This window comes from Rhea pennata, chromosome 5 (assembly GCF_028389875.1).
Source record: "Rhea pennata isolate bPtePen1 chromosome 5, bPtePen1.pri, whole genome shotgun sequence".
NCBI lineage: Eukaryota > Metazoa > Chordata > Aves > Rheiformes > Rheidae > Rhea > Rhea pennata.
In genome coordinates, this window is record NC_084667.1 from 15,467,735 (window position 1) to 15,487,325 (window position 19,591).

At 43.6% G+C, this 19,591-nt stretch overlaps 1 protein-coding gene across 1 annotated transcript in view; it reads right to left on the bottom strand.

Moving 5' to 3' along the window:
- Nucleotides 1-19,591, bottom strand: part of STARD9 (StAR related lipid transfer domain containing 9) — a 106,860-nt gene that overhangs the window by 22,973 nt on the left and 64,296 nt on the right. Inside the window, exons 17-22 of the mRNA XM_062576256.1 lie at nucleotides 14,666-14,717; nucleotides 14,182-14,319; nucleotides 13,927-14,009; nucleotides 12,771-12,874; nucleotides 4,890-5,080; nucleotides 95-575 (exon numbers count right to left, since the gene is read on the bottom strand). Of these exons, the coding sequence (XP_062432240.1) occupies nucleotides 95-575; nucleotides 4,890-5,080; nucleotides 12,771-12,874; nucleotides 13,927-14,009; nucleotides 14,182-14,319; nucleotides 14,666-14,717 (1,049 nt within the window). The remainder of the gene's footprint in view (nucleotides 1-94; nucleotides 576-4,889; nucleotides 5,081-12,770; nucleotides 12,875-13,926; nucleotides 14,010-14,181; nucleotides 14,320-14,665; nucleotides 14,718-19,591) is intronic.

A 19,591-nucleotide genomic window follows, 5' to 3' on the forward strand; every position in this document is an offset into this window, starting at 1 on the left:
GAAAGGCATTCTGGCTTATAGGAGGCCAGTAAAAATATCTTGAATTGAAATTACTTTTAAAAAGCGCCAGAGGAATCTGTTGACGTTAACTTACCCAGGTACATGGGGCAGATGGAGGTTACAGAGTGAATGCTGCCTGTGTTGCAAGGAACTTGAACCCAATGACTGCCTTTGCTTTTCCAGCTGATGATCCCAAGAGGCTACTGCAATATTTTGGTTCGGGACTTGGGATTGTTTCACACTGTCTTCGTTTAGCCAGCAGCTAGCCTCCAGCTGCTGCAGGTTTTGCTTAGCTTCCAGTAACTTCTGCTTCTTGACTATCCTTTCCAGCTGGAATTTGACCTTTTTCCGTCGTATGCTTCTTTCTGCCTTTTTTAAGGAGTATCTTCGCAAGAGCTCCAGCTGCACCAGTCTCTTCTGGTTCTGCTCTAGCAGGGAAGGGCAGATTTCCAGCCCCACAGTACTCTGCACCTCAGCCTCTGCACACAGCGTAGATTCTGTTTGCACAGCAAACTCCCTCTGTTGCTGTTGCAGGGCAGCCAGTCGGTTATTCTCATTTATAAGCCACTGCTGGTCTGTAAAACAAATGATTGAAAGAAAGCAAAAATAACAGGGAAAAAAAATTACTATTTTGTTTCTTAATTTAATCAGTTTTGAAAGCTCATTTGAGGAAATTTTTATGCAGTAGAGCAAAGTCTTGACACTAACACAAGAATGTATCATTACTGCACGTTACTGAAAGCCTTTCCATTGGGATAAGGACTCAGCCAACTGCAAGAAGGCAAGATGAGCGGGGGGGGGTTGGCAGCTAAGGCTAAGGGAAACTGGTGGACAAGACCTTGCTTGTAAATTGAAAGTGAAACATGTTCCAAATAGATACAGAGTGACACATAAAATTTCTCACAGATTATACTCAATCATCACCTCATTTTTGTTCTTAAAATGGAAATATTTAAAGGGCCTAAATTCAATTCTGTGCACTTTCAGGCACAGGGTATATATGCACACTAAGGAACTATGACTTCAGTAGCTTTTGACTCTGAAATGTGTTACTGTTTCTACCTCTACAGTCACATTTTAAAGTTTGCATGTGTTACTTAGGAAATTAATGTATTTGTACTGATAACAGAGTTTTCAAGGGAAGCAGAAGAGAATGTCATACAGAAGTGAACGGAGCCTCTCCATGTTAAGATAGGAAACGGAATTTCATAAACATGCTAACAAGCATTCGAATGGTAAATCCCTACATCTTGAGTGAAAATATATGTATTTCAGCAATCTTAAAATGCTATTGACCTCTCATCATAGAGCTTGAGTGTTTTAGAACTGTTTTAAAACAAACATTACTCTCTGTGCCTCTTCGATCCTATCCTCTCCTCTTTAGAGCATACAATTTGATTGAATCAACAACAAAAAAGATATTTGCAAACAATTTTCTCTTGTTTATCTCAGCATGCTGAAAACAAGGGAAATTTAAGTCAGGCTAAGGGAATTTGTGTTCAGTCCAGAAAAACAGCAAGTTCTGTGCTTGCTCTTATCACTGGCAGGTTCAGTAAAGCAGTTCCAAACCCAAAGGCTCGACCCCTCCTCACTCAAGCCAGGAGGTGCGTCCTTCCCAGGGACAGCTGCCTGCTACGGCGCAGCCTGCGAATGGGCAGGCAGCCGTGGGAGTGGGTTGCAGATGCTGCTGTAAGGGAGCCTCTCAGTAGCTACTTGCCAGCCTGTTCTGCCGGCCTCTCTAAACCCATCGGATGGAAACCTCTCAGGCAACAACAAGTGCCGAGTGGTATCTGGCTGAGGTAGAGCAAAAATCACGAAATTTGCTATCTGTTGTAACTACATCTGCTCCGACAAGCACTTGCCAAAACAGACTGATCAAACCCCACATATCCCGTATGTGAGCACCTTAGCATGTAATGTCTTGGAAATGCATCAAGCGCTCTCATGGCAACTGTGCAGGTGAAACCAACACCTTTACTGCCAGGATGAACATATCCAAACAAGCTCATACCACTAGTTGGTGCATATTTTTCATAAAAATCACCACTCCACTCCGTAAAGATAGTTAGCATCTCCCCTTTCAAGCACGTTCCCCCTTTCTTTCATCAATGCTAAATAAATACAGTCTTCTCACAAACCAATTGATTAACTTCATTAAGCTTATCTCAAGGTGACTGTTCTTAACTTCTAATTAACTTGAAGTTTGCTACTTCCTTAGCAGAAGGGTCTGGATGCTTCACAGTTTGTCCATTTGATAACAGCCATTTCAGTTTTGATAATAAAATTTTACATTTGCTTGCATACTTTGACTTGTCTGAATATTATGCTGCTGTAAGTAGATACACAGTCAGTTGCACAGAGGAATCCAAAAAGTCTCTATAGCTGACAGCAATGGAAAAGTTACAGGCAAGGTTCTTTCATAAGTAGCACATTTCTCAAGGGCACAAGCTTTTTAAAGCACTTCCATCTTCCCAACAGCAACACTTTTTTGGCTGAGTTCAGCTTCAATCTGCAGTCCTTTAGTAAGGAACTAACTTTACATATTCAGGAGGTTAGCAAGTAAGAGGTATTTAAGGTTGAAGTGATGAATGAGGTCTACCTGCAGCTTTACGTAAGGCAGCTGAGCTGCAAGAGAGGAATTTTGGGCTGCGGCAGTTTCCATAATACAAAAAATGCAACTATCGTTAGTGCACAGGCATTGTGAGGATCACTTGCTTGATGGCTACTGATCTTGTTAAACATCACGAGCAATCTCTGCTCCAAGGAGTCTCCTGCTCTGTTTGCACTGGCAGTGATGCACATGGCACATGCACAGAGGTTGGGATTCTAGCTCTATGGTTACTCTGTGGATAAAGGGGAAGCATTTTAGCCATGATCAGCTTTTTTTTTTTTCTTAATAACATCTTTAACTTTCGTACGGAAAACAGTTTTCTCTACTTTTTATCTCAAGATCTGTCCTCTTTTGTGTGTTTCTAGCAAGCAGATATTTGGCAGATGAGCATCTCTGTAACAGACCTGCAAGCTCTAAGGTTCTAATTAAACTGCTCTAAAACTCGCCTCCATCAGGACCTGAGAAACAGAGAGCAGAAAAGGCAAGAGCATTTTGGTGAACTGCCAACTGAAGATTTCTAACTGGCTGGGAAAAATTGCCTGCCTGGCTAAGCTTCTCATGAACACAGCTGAAATAGCAGAACTGGTTAGGAGCAAAGAACAAGTCTACAGAATCATGAAATAAAGAAGTATTGAGGGATCTTTGCTGGTTCCCTGGGCTACCTACATAGCCAGCTGTTACCTCTGCTACATCCAGTCTCCACAATTTTCCCTTCAGTCTCTTCCCTCTGGTTAGTGTAACTGAAAGATAATGGACCACATGAGCTTGGGTCTGACAAACCTCCAAACTTTAACAGGCATCTTCCTCTTCCAGGAACCAAAAGCAGATTTTACCAAGTAGAAAAGGTACTCTTGCATCAGGCATACTTTGCTCGTCAAAAACTTGGATCAAATAATTCATTAAAAAACAACGAAAGAACACTGCTACCACCTTATTTCAGTGATCAAAAACATATTGACATTTAAAATGTTCCTAGATCAGTCTAAAAACTCTTTAAGAGGCAGTCGAATGCCACCCACTCAAGTCTTGCTGAATGTGTCTGTGTGTGAAGCAGGGCCAGGAGTCACTCGCAGTAAGAAATGCCTCCCCAAAAATGTTGCGGCTTCATCTTCCGACATAGCTATTTGCATTCAAAACCTGATCCCTCAGCTTGGAATCCTTTGAGATTTCAGATGATTTTGAGCTTTTCAAGGCATAACTGGCATACAGCTGCTGTTTGTGTCAGACTGGTAACACCAGTATTTTACCCAATTACTTTCAGGTAAGGACCAGAACAGCTTCTTTCTTTACTCTGGCTTAATGACATATATGCCGCACATCACTGATCACCCTAGAGTCCCTGAAGAACAGCTAATCAATACCCTGAAAAAAGCAGAAATTTCCCCACCCCATTCCACTTCTCTCAGGAAAATGCAGATAGACAAAAGACCCTAACATAACAATAACATTGCAGCTTCAACATAAAATGAATTAAAATGTGTTTCAAATTCTTCAAAACACATTTTTGCTGAGAACTAAAGAAAGCCTGAAAGTCTTTGGCTATAGGAGGTAATGGCATTGTCAGAAGGTAGAAGGCAATAATCCCTAGAGAGGCCAAATAAGTTATCTCACAATAGTGTGAGTGCTGCACTGGTTTCCTGTTGTTTCTATGTTTGGGGGCAGGGGAGAAGGGGGCAGAAGTTCTGACTATTAAACAGTGGTAAAACTCTCCCCCCTCCCTTAACTGGGATTTTAGCTTAGAACTTCAATGTCCCACCTACGTCTCAGATGTATTTTCTTTGGTTGCATTGTGCAAAACTCACATGGAACCACAGAAAATTCAGTTTGTGTTATGGTCCTACGCAATTATTTCTCCTACAGCCATCAGTTTCAGAGTGGAATTCAGTAAAAGCTTCCTGTGAAGATGGTCTGTGCTACCTTCCAGGTGGCACCACTATCGAAACGCACAGTGAGCACACGTCCAGTGGTGCGTCACGGCTTCACATACCAGCTGTCTCAGAGGGTTTGGTGACACAGGGGAACAGCACGCCAACTCACAGCACTAGCCAGCAACGGTGATTCTGTGGTGCTGTTGGTGCACTGCAAAGAAGCCCCCTTAGTCCTGTTTATCAGAGCTTGATAGATGCTCTCAAGGGAAAGGCAATTACAGGAAAAAACTAGAAGTGGTGACAGAAGTTCCACCCACAATACACAGCATAAATAGGACAAAACCACCTTGAGTAATGAAAGAAGATAGCAGCGAAAGGGAAGCGAGAGAGGGGAGGAGGCAGGCACCCACTTTCTTGGATCTGCTGGTTGATCAGTGCTTGGTCGTTTTCTAGTTCCCGCTCTGCTTTGATCTGCCCTGCGAGGATCTGCTGCTTTAACTCCTCAACGTAGAGCTGTTGCTGTTGAATCTGTTTTCTGTGGAAAGCTTCCTGGTCTCTCAGTTTCTGCTTGTACTCTTCATGCACCGCATCTATCTTTCTGCTGTTAGAAATGTTGACAGCAAACTTAAATCAGAAAAAAATACCAAACATTTGTAATAAAAGAAGTCATCTTACTGGAGGCAGAGAAATGACATTCAAGATACAGTTTTGTTCAACAGGAGTGCGTTACGCCAAAAACTCACGATGGTGAAGTAGCTGTGTATACGCATGTCACAGTAAGTCACAACCCCACCAGTATCAGAGAAAGTCACCAAGCACGAACTTTCTCATGATGAAGCAGAAAATTCCATTGCCAGAAATATAATAGCAAAAATGATTTTAAAAAAATATCACTTTTCATTTTGCTGCAGATCTTCCTAAAAGGAACTTAGTCAGAAGGGTTGTTTATATATTAGAAAACTTTATAACCACTCTTAACAGTGTTTTTCATACCTCAAAGTGCTTTACAGAAATGATAGACATTCTTCTCTTTCCTTACCAAAAATCTTTGACTTAGAAAGGGTTACAGGAATTGCTGAGATTACAGTCAGAGATTACAGATTTCTCTGGCAGTACCAAGAAAAAAAAGTATCTCACTAAGTACATCTCAAAAAAGCTTTCTGTCTCTTACATATAAAAGTTTTGTATCTCTTTATATCAATATCTCACCCAATTCTCTGCCAGATGCCACCACTACATTAGGTTACTGCTTTTCTGCTTGAAGCAGAAAAGTGACTAACTTCTGAAAAACTCGCTTAAAACCCCCCGACAAGCTTGGTTCCCAACTGTGTGCCAAAATTATACACGTATGCACACACAGACACACTCTCTGTAACAATCAAAGTACTCTTAGCTTAGAAATAAGCTTAATAAAAAATCTTAGTTTAATAATCTGGTTTTACCTTGATGCATGGTAGTATTGGCACTCTGGAAAAAGGGATATATACTCTACCTTTCTGTACATCAGCCATTTCTTAATGTTAAAGTAATATTTACGAAGGTGATGCATGATCTCTGCTTGCTTTTCTGTTTCTAAACCCAAGTTGTTACCTGTAAACAGGTTACTCAGTAAACTCAGTTACCTGTAAACTGTTACCTCAGTAAATTCAAAATTTAAATCTTCAAAAAGATTTGTTAAAATATTTTACTAATGAATTAAACGATGTATTAAAGCGTACTCATTCTTTTAAACAGAGCAAAGATACCAAAGAGTCCTTGAAGCTATAAGGAAAACAAAAATATAAATTCAAAGGGAATGTTGTGGCACACCATGTTGTTTGTAAAATCACTACCACTATGGAGGCCATCTTCAAAAGCACGGGAAGAGCATTCAGCCATTGCTCCATAGAAATTTAGCTGACCATCTCCATCTAGAACCATGAGCAGGTGTTTGCAGCAGTCACTTCTACAGCAACAAATTCTTATATTTGAAAAGAACTTTGCTGCTTTGTAATTAGCAGGTAAAACGATTAAGAATAACATCTTCTGTTCAACTGATTTGATACTGCGTCAACAGCCAGAGCGCAAACTTTGTACTGCCATCTGCTAAATGGTCTTCATCTCTCTGGGACCCACAAAACCAAATTACAACAAGAACGAGCATCTCCATGACGCTTACAGTCCTTGGCTTGACTGCTGAGCAATCTGTGATTTGTGATTTCTTCTCTAAAACGAACAGAAATTGAGCCCTGGGAAATCACAGTGAGATCTCTAGCTTGTAATTCACCTGCAAGAGGTCTGAACTCACGCTTGACTGCTGCACAAAAGATTCTGTATGTTGATTACAAATCTCAAGTCATTTTCACCCATGAGAAACCACATCTGGCCTGAAGAACACACACCATCACTGCTGCATAAGGCAGACCGCCCTCCCCCTGCCATCTGCAACTGCAAGATGAACTCAGAGGTCAGTTCAGTAAGGAGGAATCGCTTTTTGAACATAAAGGTAAACCTGAAGGATCTTATTTAGGAGAAGCTCCCGTGGTTTTTATGGTAACTCTGAGGGAAGCTTGCCCTGAATCCTTCCAGGATATGTTCCTTATATAATATAGGAATTTCAGCAATATAATCTGGAGGTTAAAGTACTGATAGGAGAAAGAAGACTTCTCTAACTTTGGAGCAGTCATATTTGGTCACAAGTGTCCAGGGCCTCTGATGCTTAAACACTACTTAATGTAAAAGAGCCTTGATACCAGCTGGTCTCTTCTTGCTGTACCTTAAAAAAAATAAACCTTAATAGCACTGGTAAATGCTAAGTCTCTGCACACACTCGGAGGATGAGGTAGTCTTTAGCCTGTTTTGCTAACAGACATATGAAAGCTCTGGTTCTTATGGAGGTATGAAATTTGAAAATCTGAGCCTACAACTGTTACCAAACAATTGCATGACCTTGGGCAAGTCACTTAGTCCAACATGTTTGAAAGAAGCAAGTACATTCATCCAAGAGGAGCGAAGAGGATCTGTTAACCTTACCAAATACCAAAACAACCCCGTATTAGGAGAGCTGATTTCTATTCCTTTATCATTAGCAGCAGTATTCCCTATGAAAATGAGGAGACTGAGTAAGTCAGGGCCAGTAAGGCTGAAAAAGCAGAGCTTGATAATAAAACAGTAAACAAAGAATTCTCATTCTGCAACTGTTTTCCAAAACTAGATATAATAAGATTCCTTTCATAAAATCTCTTGCGTTGCTCCTGACTGACTTTTTGGTCTCAGCTATGCTTTACCATAAATCAATCTACAATATTTTAAACCGTTTACAAATCAAAAATCAGAACATTTAAGTAGATGAACCAATTTGATGCTGCATTTCAACCCAAAGACCTCAAAATGTTTGCAGAGGGAGTTAGGTAATGCCTGTTTACAGCTAGGAGAGGGTAACCAGCTCTTCACGTGCCTTCCTACAGCACTGGCCCCCTACCCCCATATTACCAAACATCAGAGAAAAAAAAAAATTGGTGCAAACAAAGCCCGCGAAGCTGCGCGTGCTTGCAGCGGCGCTCGTGTAGTCGCTCACGTGTGTGGTGTTGGCTTTTTGCTGAACTGTCGGGAAAGCCGAAGAGCCTCCCCGACAGGCGCATCCGTGTGCACGCGCAGCGCAGCCCGGGGCTGCCCAAACCTCTGCTGCTGCTGCACCATGCTCTCGCCGAGCCTCCTACAGGCAGAGGATACAAGGACATACCCATACCCCAGCCTAAGCCTTGCAGACAGAAATACCCTGCCATTACAATGTGCGTTTTGATGCCATGATTATCTCTTCCTCTAAAGTTTCTGTAGTAGAAGTAGGTGGGTTGTCTTACCGTTGGTGAGGGCGTATGCACCGGTCATGGCTCTGCTGCTATTTCAGTGTCTTTGCCCCGTCTCCTAATTTTAATATTGCCAGAGAAACCAAGCAAATAAAAAAGAAAACAAACAAAAAAAAAATACGAGAGAGGGCAGTAAAGGCAGGTCCAAATATCTGAATACAGAGTTTGAACATTAAACAGCGTTTATGAAGTTGCTTCTTAAAGATGGTTTCTCAAGTGGAACAAAAAGATAATGAAAATTCATGCACTGCCACTTACATAATACAGGTATGGCAGAAGATGGAGTGTTCTTTTTTTTTTCTTTTCTTTTTTTTTTTTTTTTAAACTAGTGGTGAGTCTACTGCTCTTGCGAACAAAATGCCTGGCTGGTTTGGGATACAGACCTGCCTCTTGCAGACGCTGTTAAAACCAAGGACATGAATTCAGAATATTCCTCTTGTGCTTTTGAACATATCGCATCACATCAACATACCCTGGCTGCCTTGTGAAAATAACACCACAAACTAAACCTAAAAACAAGGTGACAACGGCCCAGAGAGCCTGGTAGCTGAATCACCAAATAGACGATTTAAAGATCAATCAGCTTGCGAAATACGTATTTGATTAATCAAATAATCAAACTGAACCCAAACATCACTAATTTATGAAAAAAACATAACCATATTCTGGAATAGGTAGAGGAGGTCACTCATTTCTTTATGCTAAAACATGTCTTAAACCTGGTAAGATTTAGACCTGAAGCACAGGAATCCTGTGGCACAGGAGCCCAGCACAGCCTGATTTCTGCTCGAGCTTGTGCCGCTGCCTTCCCCGTAAACAACCTGCGCCCGGCGCAGTTCTGGCAGGGAAGAAAATTATACAACCTCCGGACGAACCTAAGACAACCAGCTTCATTTCTGCAGCTATCAAGACTTCTCTCATATGTAAGCACTGCATTTCACTGGACCAGCATAGAGCACGTTAAAAAAAAAAAAAAAAAAAAAAGCAATCAAAACACCCCGGGCAGAGGCATCCCTGCAGAGAACACATAAATGCATGCAGATTTCTAGGTGCAGCAAATGCAGCAAGAAGTGTCAACAGTTACCTCCCCCCCCCAAGCAAACCCCTAAAACCAGCAAGGAAAACGACGGCAACAAAAAGACACCGACCTTAAACTAAATGCAACAACGAATTACTGCAAAGATCTTCACGTTAGACCAACGCTGCTGGGCTGTCTTTGCAGCTCGCCTTTCTCTCCACAAAGTTGGCGTGACGCACGCTAAACGAGCCGTTCGTAAACCCGCACGTTCTCCGGCCCGCTCGGCCGGCAGCCCGCGGGGATCCCGCTGCGCAGCGCTCCTCCGCTCCTGCCCCAGCGCTCGCACTGCTGCTGCAGAGCCTGGCGGCTCCTACGGCGTAATGCAGCTTTCAGTAACTATGGCAGCGATAGCTGCGCGCTGAGGCAAAATGCTTTCTGCAACCAAGTCTGCAGGCTCAAATAACGGCTCGAGCGAGGAAAAAAAAATGGGAAAAAAACTCAGAAAAAACCATTGCTTAAAGCTGAATTCACCAACTTTCTCAAAAAAGACCTCAGGCAAGTTAGTGTCGCCTTTCTGCCTGCCTGGGCTCGAGTCCCACTTCTCGCTTACTGAAGACTTTTTCCAGCGGCGGAAGAGTTAATGACAAAGCAGAGCGGACGATTTCGGCAGGCCATTTTGCACGTTTGCAAAGCCCGGCGCTGCGAGCGATCCCGCGGCCGGGTTTCGAGCCGACGCACCGATTTCCATCCCGCGCACACGCACGCACACGCGCGCGTGCAGCCCGGGCGCCGCGCCGCACCGACGCGGCCGCGCCGCGGCCCGGCCCGGCCTCGCGCTCCCCTCCGGCCTCTCCGAGCCGCGGCAAGGCAAGGGCGACGCAGCAGCAGCAGTGGAGACCTGGCGCTATCCCCTCCTCCAGCCCCCGAAAACCCTGCCGGCTACGCAAAACCACGCGGAGGAAAAGCGGAGGAGGAGACGGGGACGGAGAAACCCGAAAAGCAGCAGCGGCAGGAGGGCCGGAAACCTTTCGAAATAACCCAGCTCGGGGCGCGCGGAGGAACCCTTCCCCTCGGGGAGCCGCCGCCACGCGCGGTTCCGGCGGGTCGCTTTAAGTCACAGCACAAACACGCCTCCGCAGCTGATTTTTGCTGCTTTCCCCCCCCGCGTTGGTCTAAACTCCCCAATCAGCAGAGGGTAAATGATTTACCGAGCAACCCCTCAAACGCTCTGCCGAAGCGGGCCCCTCTCCCCGGCACAACGCTCGGACACGTTAATCGCACCACACTGGAGTAACAACTCTGCTCTGCCCTACAGTACCGGGTGCTTCACCTACGGACATTTTTCCTTTCCATTTCAGTAGAATTTCACAAATTGTGCTCGCGGCCAGCCGTGGAGCACCTCCGGGGCAGGGCGGGAGCGAGGACTCCCCGAGCGGGGCAGAGACTCGAGCCGCTGAGCGACGCGCCCCCTTCTCCCGAGGGAAGCTTCGCGCTCGCGACCTCTCATACTTGGGTTCGCCGGTAGAGATTTGTTCCATCTCTTGCTTTCCAGTATGTTTTAACGTAGAATTAGAGCTCACATCAGCAATTCAGCCCCGTGAAAATGGACAGGAAAAATAATATAATCATACCGACAGCACAGGAGACAAGGGACTGTAAGCAAAGGTTATCACAACATATATGGTTTTTTATATATATATATATATATATATATATATATATATATATATATATATATATATATATATGTTTACGTGCACTGAAATAAAAATTCCAGAAGAAAGCAAAATACCATCAGTTCCTAAGGTGCACTTAAGCCACGAAAGCCCAGCACTTTCTAAATGATTTTTGTGTGCAGCTGCTGTGGGGTTTTTTCCATGAACGAATCGCACTTTATGACAGGATTTATTTTTTCAGACTCTTCTATAATGCCATTTTCGTCTCACCAAAAGATAACCCAGTTCAATGAATTTTCAATATACTAATGAGTATTCACAGTACCTGCCACTGACATCAAATTCATTATATTTTAGACTTCTTGCATATTCTAAATTGGTGGTAGTTTCAGGGTAAATCCTGCTGTAGTTCTGCCTTAAAAATACAGGTCACACATGCTACAAAGCTGCAAACCATTTGCAAAAGATCAAGTAGGAAAACTTGTCTGTAATTCAGCTGCAAGTACAGATTTTTGTTTCAATGTGGTAAATTCAAATGAAAGCTTACAGCCTAGTTTGTATCTTCCCCTGGAGGAAATCGCTGTAGCATAGGAGGAAGGCAAATTAGTGGGGTGAAAAAAAATCAGCATGATTTAGATGTGTTAACTTTAATTTTTTTTTTAACCTTATTATTATTACATTGGGCTGGAGGGACCTTTTCACTGAGCAGCAAACAAGTGCTCACTCTAGTCCATTTAGAGCTATATTCCCAACTACAAAGTCGCACCTTTTAGTCCTTGACACTGACCTGTCTTTGCAAAGGTTGCTCTGTTGAGAGACCACTTATCTCATTTTATTCTCATATTACAGCTCTTAGGTTAGCTGTCTAGATCACAAGCAGTTCAGCCCCCTGCAAGGGCAAAACCACTTGTCCGGCCAGAAACGCAGGCTTATTGGTTACTGTAGGAGAAGCCTAAAAGGAGCCCTTTGGTTTACCTTCGCCAAAAAACTGTTCCAGTGAAACAAAAGACTGGACTACTTCAAGTGAAAGACAACCAATATTGGATGTGTTTTTTCTTATTCCTGTAACACACATTCATTCACAAAAATCAAGTGAACGCGATATCATAATGCTTTTTATTTTCAGTGAGGTAATCATTTGAAAACCTGCGACACTGGGTTGAGACACTGAATATAAGCCTCTTTTCAACATTTTGGAAATGGTCTGTGCTTTACTCACTATTCAATTTTTTTTTAAAGACTTGAGCTACAGGGAATTTATGATTAAACGAAGCTTCTGAGTTCTACAACAAATTAGCAGGGGAACTGAATCTGTAATAATGGTAATAATTACCTTTAGTAAATCATGATTTCTATCCAGAAAAGCCCAGTCTGTGCAATGAGGTAAGAATATTGTAATTAAAAAAAAAAAAAGATTTTCTTGTAAATCAAAACAGCTATAATACAGATGTGCAAATGAATGGAATTAAGACTGCCTGACAGTCTTAATCCAGGTATTTCTATTTCCTTGATTGTACATCAATATTGATTGTGTGCCAAAAAAAAAAAAAAAAAAAAAACAGGTTTGTTGTTTGGATAGTATAAAGTTATAAAATTAAGCAGTTGACCCACGCATTTTCCTGGACACTTACTTTCTTCTAAATAGTTGTAAACATGATGGGACCTATTCTATGCGCAACTCATTTTTGTCTGAACCAAGTCCTGGTTCCAGCCATTGTCCCACAGGAGAAATATATATTTTTTCCAACTTACTTTTCAAGAGGAGAAGGGATATAGCGAGGAGAATGGGTGAAATTTCCATCCAAGTTAAGCCAGTCCAAAGTTCCACGGCTCAGAACGGCTGGTGGCTCCGTAAGCTACAAACCGTACAAAATGAGAACAGAAAGAACAAAATATCACAGCAACCCAGGAGCTTCTCACCAGTGTCACTGTTGCTGCATACAATGCTGTGTATTATGCACGACAGCTTACAATTTATAATATGCATGTGAGCTTACAATCTCGTTATAGTTCTGCTTAGTCTTTGCTATTTTGTAAAATTGTTAAATATTTGTTACTGAGTACATCTCTTCTTGTAGCTCTGTTATAATGTGCTGCTTGTTTCGTTAATCAAGAAATAAAGAACAAAAGCAAGCCAAAGTTAAACTCTCTGTCTCCGCTACAGAAGTGAGCACAAAAGTGCAGTTGAGCAAAAAGTGTAAAATGTTATTATGTGATAATCTGTTTTAAAAGCAAGTTTCTTGCCAACATCACTTTGCAACATGACAACATCTTTAACAGGAAAATCTACATTTTTAAAGTCAGACTTTTAGTTATGTATGCTAATCATTTCATCAAAAGAGCTAATTTTATTTTGAAGTATTATTCAACTAGCTGACCAAATAATATCTTGCAGTAGTTAGTTCCTGTGATTAATACACCAAGAAATGCTTTATTTATTTCTGATGTAAGTAACAATTAAGTGCTTTCAGGGACAACAACACTCAGGCACTTAATGCCATAAATTCTCCGTTTCTTCTAGTGCTCCCCATTGCGGGCAGTGAAATGGGAGTGCAAAGAGGATAGTTCTGAAAACGATCAAAAGTGGAAAGATTCTAATTTGGTCTTTTCACTGCAGCATTCTGCCTCTCTGTTTCAACCCCCTGAAGTCCTGACTAGAAATAGGAAGCACTAAATTATTCAAGAGATCTGCACCATCTTTTGCTGAGCACGTCTGCGAGAACGCGCTACAGTGCCCTCTCACAGAAGGTTCAGTGTCATTACGGACCATTAGACGGAGGAAACGGAGCAAGTCAATACGATGACGCGAAGAAATATTATCTGTGTCAGGCTTGCTGTTAAGAGGAAAATAATCAGGGAAATCAATGGAAGTATTAGGAAAAAATAAACACGGAGCCGCAGGACTTACTGATCTCCTTCGTCTTAAGGCAGCAGCTTCTGCCGGGTGGTTGAATCTAAATTTATGAACCTTGCCGAGGACAACGAGGGCCCCTGTAAACAGGCAGCAAAGTTATTACAGAGACGTAATTCAGCAAATGTTCAGCACTGCACACGCTAGTGGTGCCCAGCAGATACGCCGGGGGTTTTACGCCTTCCAGTGTGGAAGCCGGGGCCCCGTGGGGCGGGCGGACGGGCTCCGCTCCCCGCGAGGAGCGGGCCTTACCTTGCGACAGGCGGCACGAGCCCGCGACGGCGCGCCCGTTCACGGAGCAGCGCGCGCCCCGAGCCGGCCGCAAAGTCACGACGCCCCGGTTGTTGTCTATCGTGCAGTGGTCCCTCTCAATCCACCGGCCCTGCAAAACTGCAATGAAAGTTGCAGAAACGAAATGAAATGAAAGATAATCAGAGTCATCTGGGTTTTAAATCTAAAATACTATGACCAAGGACAGCTGAAAAACATTTATAATTTATCATGATCATCTGTGCCATTAGTTTACGATAGGTCATAGCAAGATTAGGACTTTCTGACCTCATGAACAGCAACAAAAATTAACTGCCCCGTTTTTGACAGCTTAAACATTCATGCTCTTTTGCTTACCTTCTTACATAGAGAAAGCTGACAAACTGAAACATTACACACAACAAACAAAATTCTCCTGGTTTGACTTTATTATACTATCAAATAATTTGTAATCTCATTCTCTTACCAATATCCTGATCTTGATCTGAATCACTTCTTCCAATTTTGGTAGTTCCTTCCTAACCAAGAAAAAAGAAATTAAAACTCAGTTACTGAAAGCAAATTATACATAACGATTAAAAAAGCTCTAGTACAGCATCTTAGTAAATACCTAAAATAAATTATCTCTGACCGGATTGTTTAGAGCAAACCACAGCTGCTGCTCTGTAATACTTCAGCCTGGGCCCTCGCAGCGATGCAACTGCTCTAATCCTGCTGCTCCTTCAGCTTCTCCTATTGCAACGCCAGTAGATGAAGTAACCCTCACCGGATGATTTCTTGAATGTGCTTGAGACAAGTATTTTGAACGTGAACACGTTTTGATGCTTTTATAAGCATCATAAGCTTTTATAACATTTATAAAAACGTTGTCTCAGTGATTATAGAAGTGGGAACGTTCCCAAACCTGAACATTAAATAAATTCACAGAGCAATCACGGAGACATGGTGGGATAGCTCACATGACTGGAACACTGCCACAGGTGGCTATGTGCTTTTTAGGAGAGACAGGCCAGGAAGGTGAGGTGGTGGAGTTGCTCTTTATGTGAGAGAGCAACGGGAATGCATCGAGCTCTGCCTAGGGGTGGAAGAGGAGGAGGCAGTAGAGAGCTTATGGGTGAAGATCAAAGGGCCGGCCGGCATGAGGGACACTGTTGTGGGTGTCTACTACAGGCCAGCTGACCAGGAAGAGAAAGTTGATGAGGCCTTCTATAGACAGCTGGAGGTAGCCTCATGATCACAGGCCCTGGTTCTCATGGGGGACTTCAACCGCCCTGACATCTGCTGGAGGGACAACACAGCAAGGCACAAGCAGTCCAGGAGGATCCTCCAATGCATTGATGATAACTTCTTCTCACAGGTGGTGGAGGAGCCTACGAGGAAGAGTGTCCTGCTGGACCTTGTCCTTACCAACAGAGATGGACTGGTTAGAGATGTGAAGGTTGGGGGCAGCCTTGGCTGCAGTGACCACGAGATGGTGGAGTTCAGGATCCTGCAGGAAAGAAGTAAGGTAACAAGCAGGACTGCAACCCTGGACTTCAGGAGAGTGGACTTCGGGCTCTTCAGAGACCTAATTGGAGGAATCTCATGGGTTAAGGCCCTAGAAGGAAGGGGGGGTCCAGGAAAGCTGGCTAATATTCAAACGTCACTTCCTCCAAGCTCAAGAGCGGTGCATCCCTATGAGTAAGAAGGGCAGCAAAAGGGGCAGGAGACCTGCATGGGTGAGCAAGGAGCTCTTAGACAAATTCAGACAGAAGAAGAAAATACACAGAATGTGGAAGAGGGGACAGGCTATTCCTGCTATAGGAATGCAGTCAGAGTATGTAGAGATGCGGCGAGGAAGGCTAACGCCCAGTTGGAATTGAGTCTGGCAAGAGAGGTCAAGGACAACAGGAAGGGCTTCTTCAACTACATCAGCAGCAAGAGGAGGACTAGGGAAAATGTGGGCCCGCTACTGACTGGAGAGGGGGCCATAGTGACAAGGGATTCAGAGAAGGCAGAATTACTGAATGCCTTCTTTGCTTCAGTCTTCACTGCTAAGGAATCCTGCAGCCTGGACGTGAGGGAGAAAGTCTGGAGAAGGGAAGACTTTCCTTTGGTTGAGAAGGATAGGATTAGAGACCTTCTGGGCAGGCTAGACATCCACAAATCCATGGGCCTGGATGGGATGCACCCATGGGTACTGAGGGAGCTGGCGGATGTTGTTGCCAGGCTGCTCTCCATCATCTTTGAAAAGTCATGGAGAACTGGAGAGGTGCCTGAGGACGGGAAGAAAGCCAATGTCACTCCAGTCTTCAAAAAGGGCAAGAAGGAGGATGCAGGCAACTAGGCTGGTCACCCTCACCTCCATTCCTGGAAAGGGGATGGAACAGCTCATTCTGGATGTCATCTCCAGACATATGGAAGAAAAGAAGGTGATCAGGAGTAGCCTGCATGGATTCACCAAGGCGAATCTTGCTTAACCAATCTGAGAGCCTTCTAGGATGGAATGACTGGCTGGGTAGATGAGGGAAGAGTAGTGGACATTGTGTACCTTGACTTCAGCAAGGCTTTTGACACTGTCTCCCATAACATCCTCCTAGAGAAGCTCAGGAAGTGTGGGTTAGAAGAGTGGACAGTGAGGTGGACTGAGAACTGGCTGAAAGGCAGAGCTCAGAGGGTCATCATCAGTGGCGTGGAGTCCAGTTGGAGGCCTGTGGCTAGTGGCATCCCCCAGGGCTCAGCACTGGGTCCCACCCTGTTCAACTTCTCCATCAACGACCTTGATGAGGGGACAGAGTGCCTCCTCAGCAAGTTTGCTGATGCTACCAAGCTGGGAGGAGTGGCTGACACACCAGAGGGCTGTGCTGCCATTCAGAGAGACCTGGGCAGGCTAGAGAGCTGGGCGGAGAGGAACCTCCTGAGGTTCAACAAGGGCAAGTGCAGGGTCCTGCACCTAGGGAAGAATAACCCTAGGCACCAGGACAAGCTGGGGGCTGACCTGGAGAGCAGCTCTGCAGAGAAGGACCTGGGAGTGCTGGTGGATGACAAGTTGAACCATGAGCCAGCAATATGTCCTTGTGGCCAGGAAGGCCAATGGTATCCTGGGGTGCATTAGGAAGAGTGCTGCCAGCAAGTCAAGGGAGGTGATCCTGCCTCTCTACTCAGCCCTGGTTAGGCCTCATCTCGAGTACTGTGTCCAGTTCTGGGCTCCCCAGTACAGGAAAGACATGGAGCTACTGGAGGGAGTCCAGCGTAGGGCTACGAAGATGGTCAGAGGGCTGGAGCACCTGCCCTATGAGGAACGGCTGTGAGAGCTGGGCCTCTTCAGCCTGGGGAAGAGAAGACTGAGGGGGGATCTTATCAATGTGTATAAGTACCTGAAGGGAGGGTGTCAAGGGGACAGGGACAAACTCTTTCCAGTTGTCCCGTGTGACAGGACAACAGGCAATGGGCAGAAATTGAAGCACAGGAAGTTCTGCCTGACCGTGAGGGGGAATTTGTTCCCTGTGAGAGTGACGGAGCACTGGACCAGGTTGCCCAGAGGTTGTGGAGTCTCCTTCTCTGGAGATCTTCAAGGCCCGCCTTGATGCCACCCTGTCTAACATGTTCTAGATGACCCTGCTGAGCAGGGAGATTGGACTAGATGATCTCCAGAGGTCCTTTCCATCCTTACTGATTCTATGAAAAGAACTGCCTAGGAACAAAAGTCCCAAGGACATGTAGACCAGAACCATGTTGTGGGCCAATGATGGAAGGGAGACTGTATTCTTACATTACAGTGGGAATATCAACAAAACAGAGTCATTTAATCAAAACTATGAAAACAAACTACTAATAAAAGCAATGAAGTTATGGCCTGCCCAACACGTTCCATTACCAGTTCTGTCTTTTTCCTTAGGAAAACAAAGCCAGACCATTTTAAAATATATTTATATTATATTAACAGTGGTTATTGAACAAACTGAACAAGTTTAGCAGAAACTTTTAAAGTTATATAAAATCATGGTCATTGAACTACCTGATTTTCCTAGTTAGAATCCCAGTTAGAATAATGCCCTCTGTGCCAAGCATATTATAACCTAGCTTTAAAGATGAAGCATGAATAATTACAAGCCTTAAGACTGCGAAACAGGAGGGCGTGCATTACTGTAAGACGATGTAGTTACAGTTAAATACAGATAAATCTCTGTGGTTTCTTGGCATCAGAGGGGAAGGGAACAACTATCGTTTAGTTCTTCATAGGTCTCGGATCTCTGAACAGCGGCAAACTGAACCTACGAGCCCCGTGGAGACCCCCTCGCTGCAGAGGCTGAAAGCTGGGCTGTGCCCAGTGCCCCTACTCTGGGGTAGTTTTCTAGTTACGTGTCAGATTAATGTTCAGCAGACTCAGCCGCAAAATATCTACCTGCCTTGGCCACATCTTGTAGGAAAATTTCATGATTCATTTTGCCTTCGACTTACTTCAAGCAATCAATTGAGTTGTCACCAAGTACTTCACACGCATAAAAATAAAAATAAACTGACCCCCAAAACACCTCTTTATCGATCACCCTATTCACCAAGCAAAGAGATATTATAATACCTCTGAACGACAGTTTTGTCCAGAGTGCTGAAATAATTCTCTGGGAATACAATTAAACCCAAAAAATGTTATCACAGCACATTTGCTCATGAAATTCCCAATAGCTGAACACACCCAGTTAGTGGAGTGATCCCAGCTGAGTTTAAGTGCAACAAAACACTGCAGCCGTGAGCAAGGATACAGATAATGTGCAAGCAAAGTTATCCACATTAAAGAAGAAAACAGAACAGAACTTGCCACAAACGAGACCCACTTCAATGTCATTTCTGAATGCTATTATTCATCTAGTAATTTAAATGTGCTGAAGAGAGATACTCTTTCCTACTTTAATATTGGTTATTCTACCTGAAAAAGTGGAAGACAGACAATTCCAAATCAAACGATTGCATAGCTTCACCTTAACATACTGAGATATATGTTCATTTATGTGTTAAAGTCCCCTCTGCACTATTGCCTTCTTTTGGCAGTGTTTCCTGAGAAAGGGAGGAATTCCCAAGGCAGATTACAGAGCCACAGAGAGAGGAGAGAGACTACCTCCTCCCTTCAGTTTTGGGAGTACTCCAACTTCCAGAAGAGTTTATGAAGAAAAAGTATGTCTTTTTCTAAACTGATACAAACAAATCCTGTATTTTTAAGTTATGCAAAAAAAAGCCAGTTACATTATAGAGTGAATATTTACTTTTGTTAAAGAGAGTCAGAAAAAAAGAACAGAACCTCAGAAAGAAAGTTTCTGTAAGCAAAGACACAGCATTGATTAGTGCAATTAATACTATGGAATAACAAGAGAATGAAAGAGTAACACTGCTTATTCTATATGATCTGAAGACTGCT